At 37.3% G+C, this 14,185-nt stretch overlaps 1 protein-coding gene across 2 annotated transcripts in view; it reads right to left on the bottom strand.

Moving 5' to 3' along the window:
* TMTC3 (transmembrane O-mannosyltransferase targeting cadherins 3) overlaps window positions 1–14,185 on the bottom strand; it is an 83,706-nt gene that overhangs the window by 48,774 nt on the left and 20,747 nt on the right. The window contains exons 4-5 of one of the 2 annotated variants that reach the window (XM_069095123.1): window positions 2,820–2,974; window positions 1,717–1,930 (exon numbers count right to left, since the gene is read on the bottom strand). In XM_069095123.1, the coding sequence (XP_068951224.1) occupies window positions 1,717–1,902 (186 nt within the window). In that variant the 5' untranslated portion in view covers window positions 1,903–1,930; window positions 2,820–2,974. The remainder of the gene's footprint in view (window positions 1–1,716; window positions 1,931–2,819; window positions 2,975–14,185) is intronic. The other variant, XM_069095124.1, reaches the window with a different exon arrangement.

Below are 14,185 nucleotides of genomic sequence, written 5' to 3'. Positions count from 1 at the left end.
TTATCACACTGGCCTTTTTAATGACATGGATCCCTTTGGCAGTCTGATAAAATCTAAGGACCCTTTCTCAGAATGCATAAAATGAAATACTGCATAAAATAAATGCATCAAATAAAATAAGAACTACAAAGAAAACAAATTACATCGGAAAAATTATCAAAACGTTTGTAAAGCCATGTTGATGGACCCCTTATTCTACTGCAGGGGACTTGAGGTCCCAGATGGCCCTCTAAGTCCTCAAGTGTAGCCCTTTGACCAAATCCAAACTTTCACAGAACAAATCCCCTTAATTAAAGGATCTGTTCTGTAAAACTTGGATTCAGTCAAAAGGCTGCACAAAAGACCTTAGAGGACCACAAGTGGCCTTGAGGCCACAGGTTCCCCACCCCTATTCTAGTGTGATTAAACATTCTTATTTGCCCATAAGAGTGAGAATAGTAGGTGATAAAAAACTTAATTTTGACTTGGACTATAGTGTATATGGAAGTCCTGAAATGTTACTCAAATTGGATCACCTGGTTTGAGATGAGGTGGCAGGGAAGTGAGATCATATTAGAGAAAAAAAGAGAAATATTTGTCACAGCTTAAGGGAGTCTAGCACACTGAAAAAACTGATAACTTTTTGTAAGGGTATCATCTACTATCAGGATAGTGACAAAACCTTTGGCAGGTTTGAGACAAAGTCCATTTATAACTTCCTCTATCAACTCTTCTCTGATACCATTTCCTTAGTTTTTTATACCATTTGGTACAGAACTCTCTTTTATACTTATGTTTGCTGAATTGAAACACCTGGGTTTACAACAATAATGTAGACTTTGAAGTACATAATCTATACTGATAAATACAAAAGCATACTATGGCTTAACTTACTATCTCTATCTAGAATATTCTGACAAACAAAGGTGCAATTCAGACTAGACATATAATTCCAAGTTTGTATTCCTTAATGGTGATATAATTTACCATACATGAAGTCTTTCTGAGGTAATTCTGAAGTATTTAATGTGACCATAGGATGATAAATTTTGAGTTGAAAGGGGCCTTAGAAATTATCTAGATAGATCCCATGATTTAGACAAACAGCTTTTTCGAGTAGACCTTCTGCAGGAAGAAACTGGGGCAGAATGGGGAAATAACTCAGTTAATAATTATAGGGCAGAAATAAAGCACCTTAAAGAAAAGGAGGTATACTTTTGGTTTCTCTTCTTCCCACTGCTGCTTTCTCTGTTTATTTCAAGTTATCAGGATAGAGCCCATGAACAGATTTTTCACCATCAGATGATGGTGATTCAGTTTTTTGGCAACCAAATTGGTATAATGTATTTAATAGATTAGATTAGATTAAAAACAAAGGAAGACTGAACAGACATTACTTGATAGTTTTAAAATTTGCCTTACTCAAAGGGAAAAAAAAAATGAAAAGCACAAAGTTAAGTAAAGAAATCATTGACCCCTCCCTCCCACAAACACACTGATTTTCACACATATAAAGCACAAGATCACTTGATCAAGATATTAATCATGCTGATTAAAAATAAAAAGGCATACAACATGGTTATATTAACAAATTGGTATTTCCTGTTTCCCATGAACAGAACACATCCATAATTTGCTGAACATTAATTTTTTTGAAAAAATCTGTATTTCTGAGATGACTTAAGCCGGAACAAAAACAAAAAAACACTATCAAGACAAACTTCAGTTATCACTTACCTCAGACATAGGGGTTCCCCAGAAGTCATTGTGAAATAAGTTTTTTAAAGGTGTAGAAGGATGTAAATCTTTATTGTCCAATATTGCTGAAACATCATCAAAAACAAAACCACAGAAGAGGCTATTCCAATAGCAGGCTATAACCACACTGACTATTAAGGTTATTTCTTTGAGGCTAACAGCCATTGTTTCCACAAGCACTCATGGACTAAACCTGCAAAAGAAAATTTCATGAAGAGATACATTACAAATATATATATACATACACACACATATATGAAATAGAGCTCCATAAATTCAACTAAAAAAAGATTAATGATATAGTTTTGAAGGAAAAAATATAACACCAAGTCTAGTGTTCTCATTATTTATGTCTTTTAATGTATTTGTAGTTCATGACTAGGCTGTAAGTACAAAACTGAGTTTAAGGGGTTTTATTATAATCACCATTATGATTACTATTGCCAGGCACGTGCATATTAATTCCTGCTATTGGTTGAGGCTGAAGCTGATAGATCCCCCAAGTTTGGGAGTTCTGAGCTGCTATATGAGTGAAGCTCATCAGATAACCAAGACTGGTGTCTATTTGGAGAGTTCCTGGCAGTAGAGGTTCACCACGCTAAGAAAAGTTGAACTGAACTATGTAGGAAAAACAGAGCTAGATAAAATTTTTATGCCAATCAGTACTAGAATTGAACTTGTGGATTTCTATCCTCGATGAGAGATTGTCTTAAAAAAATTATTTATCATTAATATTGGCAGGATGTATATAGGCAGTAGTGTAAAACTCAAATAGACCTGCAGGCACATAATGGTTTAGAAAATGACATATCAATGTTATCTATATTTAGTTGTATTTCTTTTGTTAAACATTTCCCAATTATATCTTGGTATGATTTGGGAGGCAGTTAAAGGGTTTCAGCCTTGTGGAGTAGAAGTTTGACGCCTCTGGCATGAAGGACAGAGAGCTGGCCTTGAAGTCAGCAAGTTCTAGATTCAAGTACTGTTTCTGATACATACTGGCTTTGTGATGCTAGGCAACTCATTTAACCTCTTTGTACTCTAGGTGATTCTTTAAGACTAAAAGCTGTAAAGATGTTGACCTGAAGTGGTAGAGGGAATGTCCTCAGCAGTTTCCTATACCAATGAAATCATGTGTCCAGTTAATCTTGCTGGTTCTCTCTCCTCTTGGATATTGTCTCTTCAAAGTACTGGGTCTCTGCTCATAATCATCTTCCCATTTTATTTCTGCTACTTTCTGTAATATTTAGATAGGCAGATTTTATCTACTTTCATGTGTAGGAAAAATGATTATTTTTCTCATATATTAATAATCAATTCTTAAATCAAGATTAAGTTTTTCCCCTCCTATTTCCTCATTTAGCCAGCTTCTGAAGGACAATGCTAATAGATTAGATTGCCCAAATCACTTAGATACATGTTTTCTGATCTTGAGTGGAACCCCACCCAACTAGAAGACCTTACAAACAGAATCCAGCGTAGGTGAGATCTTGCCCTTAGGAAATGAGCCCCAATGCTAGGGACCTTCCATTAGAATTTTGGGTGATCCAGCTTATAAAGTGGAAAACCATTCAGAGTGGTCTGGGTTCATAGATTCTTTTATCCAGACTGCTAGAGGTGGCTGAGTCTCATGATAGGGTCAAATTCTGAGCAGGAGAGGAACGCTTTTTGCCCACCTCTTCATTAATATGTCCACCCTCTTACTATTAACCAATCATAGTTAATTTCCACCCTCAAGTACACCACCTTTTCCAAAGTCTTTTTAAGCCTTCAGTGTTCTCTAGGGTTCCTGAGAGTGCCACTGAGCATAATTAATAAACTGAATATTAATTACCCAGAAATTATGTTTCTTGGACTTTTCATTCACTGTATGTGTGTGTGCGCATGCACGCGTGTGTGAAAGAGGGAGAGACCAAGCTGAGACCTTTCTTTCATTCCTTCTATTTTAAAGGTCTTGATCAAAGTACAAGACTCCAGGCAAGCAGATTTTAGAGGTACACCCTGTTTAGGTATACTTTATTCTTGTTCAAGTTCACCATTTCCATATGTGAAATGGAATGGGAAAATCTTTCCTGCCCATTAATAGGTCTATGTGACTTGCTTTGAGCTCAGGCCCACCTGAGTGCTGTGATGGAGTCCAAGTCACAGGAAACTTGAGTCACATGGAGAATGGTGACAGGAGCTTGCTGAATGGGTGGAGCAGGAAGGGTGGAAGAAGAATAAGAGAGAGTGTGGCAGAGCTACAGCAGAGCAGCTAGTATGGGTAAGAGATGGGGGAATTTTGCCTAGGGGAGCTTGTTTGTGGGGAGGCCTAATGGAGGGAAGGCTTGGGGATGTTGGTGCTCCCTGGATTGATGATGCGTATAAACTTCCTGTTACCACGACAGAATTGGCTTTCTTGTATCTGATTTAATATTTTGGTTTTGCCTTTGAGGAAGTTATTTATATTTTGTGAATTTACCCTGGAAATATACATGCATATTCATAGAGGCTGCTATGGGAATCACATTGGCAGTACAGAAGCCATAATCCTCAAGTTTAAACTCTGTTCTCAGATGTTATTTTAACTACCTACTCACTTCCCAAACTTCTTTCAATGGTAGGGATGAAAGCACCCTCTATGCTCCAAGGTTTTCAGTTTCTTGCAGAGGAGTACACAAATCAAAGTAATATTGTTTGGGTTCCTTCTGGAAGATATCTATTTGATCCTATGTCAATCAATTGTTGTGGGTAGTAGTTGTCAAGTTTCACAATTTAAATTTATAATTTGTGATGGAGAAAATTAAAGCCAGGTACAGTCTGTCAAGCAACCTAGACTTTCAGAGAATATTGCAAAAGGTTCAGAGAAATGTGAAGTCTAGTACTAGGGACTAAAATATGACAGACAGTTATCAGTCCAGGAAGGATGGAAACCCTCAGAAACTATATTCCAAGGATACAAAAAAGTAACAATTTGAATAAAGAGGTAAAAAACAAGTGATTTAAAGAATGGAAGTGGATACACTGAGAATTCATAAACCAACTTAGATTTTTAAAAGATAGGTAGGTTCAGAATATGGCAGCAAGGGCAGGTAACAGAATGTATACAAAAAGGTGGTACAATTCTATCAAAATATCACAAAATTCAGAATGAGTTTCAGCTGGTGGGCAAAGTAAATAACAATTTTAAAAACTTTAAAAATGAAAAGTAGACTCAAAAAAGAGATAGTAAACTACTGGACAGCATCTAAGATGATAACCAAAGAGAGAAATTGGTGCTTATTCAACTGAGACACTACTTCTGTTCTCTCTGCTAAGAAAATGATCTTTTAGACTGGAAAGAACTGAACAAAAATGACTAATAAGGAGTTGATTCCCAGGAGGAATAAAGAGATTGCAAGGGAACATCAATCTGCTCGATGAATTTAAGTCATAAGCCTGAACGAAGTACATTTTTTCCAGGTACTAGAGAACCTGTCATAAAATGACTACTAGACTACCATAAGTGACCTTTGAAAAACTGTGAACTAGAAAAAGCAAATCTCCCAATTTTCTGGCACAAAGACAGGGGGCAGCGGAAGGGAGAAAGGAAAAAAGGGAAGAGTGAGCATCTAACTTTATTTCCTGGTAAATTTTAAGAATATATTATTAAAGGGATGAAGCGAATATTTAGAAAATAAAGCATGGAGTCAGAAAGTCTTCATTAAGAGCTGATCTTGCCAGACTCATTTCTCTTTTTTGATGGGGGTTACTTGAGAACCTTGCAACCAACATGGCAATACCATAGGTTCAGTTAAACAATATTTCACCAAAGCATTTGATATTCATATTATGAATATGAATAACTCATGTTATTCTTGCTGGAAAAAAAAAATGTGAGCTAGTTGATAGTGTAGTTACATGAGTTCTCCACTGGCTGAATGGTCAAACCCTAAGGGTAATCATTAATGGTTTAATGTCAACTTGTAAAGTCTCCAATAGAGTGTGCCAACTTTTTTTTTTAATATTTTCCTCAAAAATTTGGATAAAGATATGGATGGCATTAATTTATCAACTTTGTAAGTGACACAAGACTGGAAAGAATAGATAGCACATTAGATAACATTCAGGAGACAACAACAACAAAAAACCTTCATAAATGCATATGTTGGTCCATGAAATATAATAATAATATAAAGTTTTAGATTTATGAAGCTGACCTTTTTTTTTTAAATTCAGGTACAAGTTGGCAAAATTGTGGCTATATAACACTTCATCTGAAATAGACCTGGGTTTTTTTTAAAGGACCGGAAAGCTCAATATCATAAAAAAAATTCTCAGTGAACAAACAGTGGTATAAAGTAGCATGAAAGTTTACACAATCTTAACCTGCATTAAGGATGGCTTAGGGAGCAACTAGGTGGTGCAGTGAATAGAACACCGGTCCTGGAGTCAGCAGGACCTTAGTTCAAATCTGGCCTCAGACACTTAACACAAAAATTAGCCTTGTGACCTTGGGTAAGTCACTTAACCCCAAATTGCCCTCCAAAAAGCAAAAAAAAAAAAGGATGGCTTAGTGTCTAAGATCAAGGATGTGATTTCTCAATGGCCCTCTTACTTTTGGCATCAGTACTGCTCATTCCCTCATTCCTTCCCATTTCATGCGAAATACAGGGAGAAAAAAAATCCAGTTCTTGTAAAAGCAGAACAAATCCACACAATGGCCATGTCAAAAAATGTATGTCTTTTTCTTCAGAGTGGATATATCATATCTGTTAGGAAGTGGGTAGCATGCTTCATCATAGGTCCTTTGGAGATGTGGTTGATCACTATTTTTATCAGAGCTCTTAAATCTTTCAAAAGTATTTTTCTTTACAATGTTGTCTTTGTAACAGATGGTTTTATTGGTTCTGTTCTCTTCACTCTGTATTAGTTCACACTTTCTAGTATTCTGTGAAATAGTTTCTTTTCATAATTTCTTATGGCACAATAGTATTCCATTACATTCATAAAACACAATTTGTTCAGCTATTCTTCAACTACTAGGTACTTCTCAGTTTCCACTTATTTTAATTTCACCTTCAAGGTCAGGAGATTTGTTTTGATTGTGTCTATTTCTCTCCTTAGCATGTATTTATTTGCTTTTTGAAGGGGGCAGGGCAGGGCAATTGGGGTTAAGTGACTTGCCCAAGGTCACGGGGCTAGTAAGTGTCTTCAGGGCCCAGTCCTCCTGACTCTAGGGCCAGTGCTCCACTCACCTAGCTGCCCCTCTCCTTAGTGTTTATTATACTCCCTCTTAATCCCACTCCCCCTTCCCAACTAATTTCCTCCCACTGAGTCTGATGTATTCCTACACCAATTGTGTGTGTTTGTGGGGATTACAACCCCTTAGAAGCACTGAAAACTTTTCAGAACTAGTTCTGAAAATAGCAGTGTGAAGTCTGAAGATTAAGACAAAGTCACTGCCCCCTGACCCCAGGAAGACAGCCCAATATTTACATAATGTTCCACACCAAGAAATAGGATTGAAAAATAAGCAAACAAGAAAAAAAAAAAAACCTGACCAAAAAAATCTTTTATGTTGACTAGGAAGAGAAAGAAAAAAACTCAAAAAAAAATAATGAAAAAAAAATACCTATAAGAAAGCCTGGGGGGGGGTGGGGGGGGGGGGGTTGGGAAGGGGGAGTGGGAGTGGGAGAAGGGCATTTGACACATGCCAAACAAAAATTCCTGGAAAAGCCAAACACCCCCCCCCCCCAATCAAAGAAGAATGAGGAAAAATTAGGTAACAAAATGAAAGCAAAGAAAGAAAATTACGAAAAGACACTTAACAGCTTGGCAAAAGAAGCGCGCGCGCGCACACACACACACACACACACACACACACACACACACACACAAAGACTGAATAAAACAATACCTCAAAGAATCCTTAAAAAGCAAAACTGGCCAAATGGAAAAAGAGGTACAAAATCTTGCTGAAGAAAATAATTCCAGAAAAATAACTGGGTAAGTAGAAGCTAATGAATCCATGAAACACTAAGAAACATGAAAAAAAGTCAAAAGAATGGAAAAAAATGAAGAAAATGTAAAATATTTCATTGGGAAAACTGACTGGGAAAATAGATCCAGGAGAAATAATTTAAGAATTTTTGGAATACCTGGAAGCCATGATCAGAGAAACAGCCTAGACATTATATTTCAAGAAATTATCAAGGAAAACTGTCATTATATTCTGGAACCAGAGGGTAAAATAGATATCAAAACAATCCACCAATCACCACCTGAAAAGAGATCCCAAAATGAAAACTCTCAAAAATATTACAAGAAAATTCCAGAGCTCCCAGGTCAAAGAGAAAATACTTCAAGCAAATAGTAAGAAGCAATTCAAATACTGTGGAGTCACACAGTCTGGATTACACAAGATTTAGCAGCTACTAAATTAAAGGCATGGAGGGTTTAGAATGATATTACAGATGGCAAAAGAGCTGAGATTAAAACCAAGCATTACAAACTCAGCAAAACTGCAGATAATCGTTCAAGGGGAAAAAACTGGAAATTTAACAAAATAGAGGACATTCAAACATTCCTGATGAGAAGACCAGAGCTGAAGAGACAATCTGATTTTCAAATACAATTCCAGGGAGGAATAAAAAGGTAATCATGAAAGAGAAATCATAAAGGATTCCAATAAGGTTAAATTGTTTACTTTTCTATATGGGAAAATGATACATGTATCTTCTAAGAACTTCATCAGGGCAGTTAGAAAGATTCTACATAGAGAGTGAAGTAGTGAGCTGATTATGTTGGGATGATAGGAAAAAAATGGTTATGTGAGAAAGAGGGACATGCTGGGAGAAGGGAGAAAGAAGAGGAAGAATTAGGGAAATTATCTTATTAAAAAAAGCATGCAAGGAAGAGCCTCATATATAAAATGATTCAGGGCATGAATGTATGTGTGTGTATTGAAGAAATCCAGCTGTCCCATGAGTTAAATTTAGAAATCCAGTTCTCTTGCTAATCAATCACTATTTTATTCTCACCTCAAAGAATAATCTTCTCTTTGGGGCATACAGGTATACCTCAGAGAGTCTGTTCCAGTATATTTACACCACCAAGAAATCTTTCAGGGATGTCTGGTTTGCTACCCAAAAGTCTGGTCCACTATCTTTGACCTTGCAGGTGGACTCAAACTATGAACAATTCTTAGTCACAGGAAGAAAGAAGGGCATTTAGCTAGCCCCTCATTCCAAGCTTCCAACCAATCATTTTGTTCCCCATGCCTCAGCTTTGTAGCCAATCATATCATATTATCTGCAACCCCAGGTTACTAACCCCATAACCAGTTGTATAAATTATTTCCTTACCTACCCATTTCTGATCTTTATTCTGTTATTCCCCAAAACCTTAAAAGGGGTGCTGTCTTTTTGCTTGGGAGTCTTTGGCTGAGGCAGAGTCGCTGACTTGCTTTATTAATAAGTAGAGACTCTGATAATAAACTATTATCTTCCTCAGAGAAAACATGCTTCAGTCTACCTTTGTTGAATTTTACTTGCAACAATATAAGCCTAGCAGTTCCAGATTTCAAAGTGGTAATCATCAAAACAATCTGGTATTGGCTAAGAAATAAAGGGGTAGGGGCAGCTAGGTGGTGCAGTGAATAGAGCACTGGCCCTGGAGTCAGGAGGACCTGAGTTCAAATCTGGCCTCAGACACTTAACACAAAACTAGCTGTATAACCTTGCACAAATCACTCAACCCCAACTGCCCTACCTTCCCCTCTCCAAAAAGAAAAAAAAAAGAGTGGTAGATCAGTAGAATACAGAGTGGTAAATGACTATAATAATCTAGTGTCTGATAAACCCAAAGATCCAAACTTTTGGGATAAGGATTCTCTATCTGACAGAAATTGCTCGGAAAGCTAGAAACCAGTTTGGCAAAAATGAGCCACAGACCAATATGTCACACCATATACCAAGATAAGGTCAAAATGAATAAATGATTTAGACACAAAGGATTATATAAATAAGTAAATGGAAAAGTGTACCTGTCAGATCTATGGATAAGGTGAAGAGTTTATGTCCAAATAAAAGATGAAAGGGATTATGTGAAGTAAAATAGATAAATTAGAAGGAAAACAGGAAAGTAGAAAAAACATATTTTCTCTGATAAAGGCCTTATTTCTTAAATATCTAGGGAACTGATACAAATTTATAAAAATAGGACCTATGTCCTAGTTGATAAGTAGTCAAAGGATACAAATATACAGTTTTGTTTTTTTTTTTTGCTTTTTGGAGGGGGGAAGGCAAGGAAACTGGGGTTGACTTGACCAAGGTCACATGGCTAGTAAGTGTTAAGTGTCTGAGGTTGAGTTTGAACTCAGGTTCTCCTGACTGTTCACAGCACCACCTAGCTGCCCCACAAATATGCAGTTTTCAAAAGAAGAAATCAAGGCTATCAATAGTTAAATGAAAAATGCTCTAAATCCTAGTGATTAGAGAAATGCAAATAAAAACAATTTTGAGATGCTGCCTCACACCTATCAGATTGACTAAAATGAAAGAAAAGGAAAATTACTAATGCTGAAGGAGATATGGAAAAACAGGGACACTAATACACTGTTAGTACAGCTGTAAATTGATCTATCTATTCTGGAGAACAATTTGCAACTACATCCATAGGGCTATAAAACTATGCATACTTTTTGACCCAGTAATACCAGTACTAGGTCTGTGTCCCAAAGAGATCTATGATAATGGAAAAAAAAACCCATTTGTACAAAAATGTTTATTGCAACTTTTTTTTTTTTAGTGGTGGCAAAGAATTTAAAATTGAGGGGATGCCCATTAATTGGGGAATGGCTGAAGAAATTGTGGTAAATGCTTGTGCTGAAGTAATATTGTGCTATAAGAAATGATGAGCAGGATGGTTTCAAAAACCTGGGAGGACTTATATGAACTGATGCAAACTGAAGTGAGCAGAACCAGGAGAACACTGCACAAAGTAACAGCAATATTGCAGGGTGATCAATTGTGAAAGACTTAGCTATTTTGATCAAGACAATGATCCATGACAATTTCAAAGGACCCATGATGAAAAATGCTACCCACCTCTAGAAAAAGAATGAACTCTAAATGCAAACTGAAGCATACTTTTAAAAAAATAGTATTTTCCCCCCAATTAAAAATAAAAATATTTTTAGCATTCATTTTTACAAGATTCCAAGCTCCAAATTTTTCTCCCTCATTGCCTCCTCTTCTGAAAATGGCAGGCAGTTTCATATAGTTCATAAATGTTATCATGTAGAACATTTCCATATTCTTCAGTCATGGAGGAATGAACAGGTTAAAAGAAAAAAACACAAGAAAGAATAAAGTGAAAAAAAATGCTTTGATCTGCATTCAGAGTTCCTGAGTTTTTTACCTAAATACAGACAGCATTTTCCTTCATGAGTCCTTTGTTCTTGTCTCGGATCACTGTGTTGCTAAGAAGAGCCAAGTCATCCATAAATGATCATCACACAATATTTGCTGATACTGTGTACAATTTTTTTTAATTTTTTAGTTTACATCATTCATTTCCACAAGATTTTGAGTTACAATTTTTTCCCCATTTTTCCCTAACCACCATCCCAAAATAGTGATCCCACTGAATGTCCCCTCCCCCAATCTGCTCTCTCCCGTATTCCCTATTCCCCCTTCGACTTTCCAGTAGGGCATGGCGGATCTATATGCCCCAGTGCCTGTGTATCTCATTTCCCAGTTACGTGTAAAATAATAATAATAATAATAATATGTATGTATATTTTTAAAAGTTTGATTTTAAAACTTTGGATTCCAGATTCTTTCCCTTCCTCCCTTGTTACCCACTCTCACTGGGAAGATATGCAATTCAATATAGGTTGTACATATGTAGCTATGCGAAACTTTTTCCATAGTGGATATATTGTGAAAGACTGTCCATATTTCCCTCTATCCTATCCCATCCCCCACTTGTTCTATTCTCTACTTTGATCCTGTCCCTTTTCAAAAGTAGGTTCGTCCAACTTCTTTCCCCCCCAGCCTGCCCTCCCTTCCATTATCCCCCCTCACTTCCCCTTCCCCTCTACTCTCCTGTAGGGTGAGATACCCTATTTAGTGTGTATGTCATTCCCTCCCTAAGCCAAATTCAATGAGAATAAGGTTGACCCCTTCCCTTTTGCCTTCCTATTCTTCCCTTCCATTGTAACCATTTTCCCTTGCCTCTTCTATATGATAGTTTACCCCATTCTGTCTCTCCCCATCTCTCTCATTATATTTCTCTCTCACCTCTTAATTTCACCTTTTAAGTATCATCCCTTCCTATTCAATTGGTCCTGTGCCCTGTCTATGTATACCTCTAGACATATATACACACACTCACATATGTATTCATAAACCCATATACCCTCCTATATAGACATATATGTATGTATACATACACGCACACACACATATACATTTCTATTCTCTTCAACTATTCTCATACTGAGAAAAGTTTCAAAAGTTACAGTGATCGTTTTTCCATGTAGGAATATAAGTAGTTCAACTCTGATAAGTTCCTTATGATTTCTTTTCCCTTTTTACCTTCCTCATGCTTAGCTTGCTTCTTGTATCTGAATATCAAAATTTTCTATTCAACTCTGTTTTTTTCCATCAAGAATGCTTGAAAGTCCTCTATTTCACTGAATGACCATATTTTCCCCTGAAACATGATACTCAGTTTTGCTGGGTAGGTGATTCTTGGTTTTAATCCCAGCTCCTTTGCCTCTGATTCCTCAGTGTAGAAGCTGCCAGATCCTGAGTTATCCTGATTGTGTTTCCACAATATTGAAATTGCTTCTTCTTGGCTGCTTGTAATATTTTCTCCTTGATCTGGGAACTCTAGAATCTGGCTATAATATTCCTAGGAGTTTTCTTTTAGGGATCTTTTTTAAGAGTTGATCAGTGGATTCTTTCAACCTCTATTTTGCCATCTGATTCTAAAATATCAGGGCAATTTTCCTTGAGAATTTCTTGAAGGATGATTTCTAGGTTCTTTTTTTGATCATGATTTTCAGGTAGCCCAATAATTTTTAAATTATCTCTCCTGGATCTATTTTCCAGGTCAGTGGTTTTTCCAATGATATATTTCTATTTTTTTCATTTTTGGATCTGTTTAATAGTATCTCGATTTCTCATAAAGTCACTAGCTTCCATTTGCTCCAATCTAATTCTGAAGGAATGATTCTCTTCAGTGAGCTTTTAAGATTCTTTTTTCTATCGGGCAAATTAAGGCATTCTTCTTATTACCTTTTTGAGCCTCTTTTGCCATCTGAGTTTGTCTATTTTTTAAGGTGTTATTTTCTTCACTCAGGTTGTTGTCTCTCATTTCATAATTTTCTTGCATCGTTCTCATTTCTCTTCCCAATTTTTCCTCCATTTCTCTTATTTGGTTTTCAAAATCCTTTTTAACCTCCTCTATGGCCTGTAGCCAGCTCATATTTTTCTTGGAAGCTTTTGGTGCAGGAGTTCTGACTTTGTTATCTTCCTCCTGTTCCTTGCCACAGTAGAACTCTGCTACCAGAAAGTGGAGCTTTGTCCCAAATCACTGGTGTTTTCACACCTGCTGGAGGTATTAGTTGGGTGCTCTCTCTGAAGGCTCCACATGCTCTGGCAAACTGCTCATGCACTCTAGGACCTCCACCCTAGACAGGGATCCAGATCCTAGAAAGTTAAGAGCAAGAGCAATTACCCCTCAGACTGGTTTGCTTGGTCTCCCTACAATCTGTAGACCGGGAGCTCTGAAGCAGCCGTAAGGTGGGTGGCAGCACGGCCGCCACGCCTCAGCTGCTTCTCACCCCCAAATTCCCAGGTCCCGAAGTCCACACTGAATTGACCTCTCACTTTGTCCTTGGCATCTATGGGTTGATAATTCCAGAAACTGTCACAGCTACTGGTGCTGTGAAGTCCCTCCAGCCTGTGGCTGGTCAGGTGCCCTGAGGCTAAAACCTCGGGTTCCTGCGGGGCTGGGCTGGGCTCCCAGAGCACTGAGCTGGCCCCTTCCTGCTGGCCTGTCCTCAGCAGGAGGTTAGCTTCTCTTTGTCATTTTGTGGGTTCTGTAGCTCCAGAGTTTGTCTAGAGTCATTTTTTACATGAATTGGAGGAGGTAAAAGCCAGAGTCCCAAGGAAGTCCTGTTTCTACCCCGCCATATTGACTCTGCCCCTGTGTACAATGTTTTCCTGCTTCTGCTCATTTCACCTTGCATCAGTTTATGCAAGTCCTTCCTGGTTTTTCTAAAATCTGCCTCTTTTATCATTTCTTATTGCACAACAGTATTTCATTACATTCATATACCACAGCTTGTTCAGCCATTCCCCAACTGATGGGCAGTCCCTCTGTTTTCCATATTTTGCCACCATGAATATGACTGCAAAGCATCCTTTTTTAAACTTCCTGTATTTTTGTTTTATTTTGTTTGTGTCTTCTTTTG

The sequence above is a fragment of the Petaurus breviceps genome, unplaced genomic scaffold (genome assembly GCF_028583685.1).
Source record: "Petaurus breviceps papuanus isolate PSGF00001 unplaced genomic scaffold, PetGlider_PUasm1.0 225, whole genome shotgun sequence".
In the NCBI taxonomy this organism is placed as follows: Eukaryota; Metazoa; Chordata; class Mammalia; order Diprotodontia; family Petauridae; genus Petaurus; species Petaurus breviceps.
This window is presented reverse-complemented; position numbering and strand designations above follow the sequence as displayed.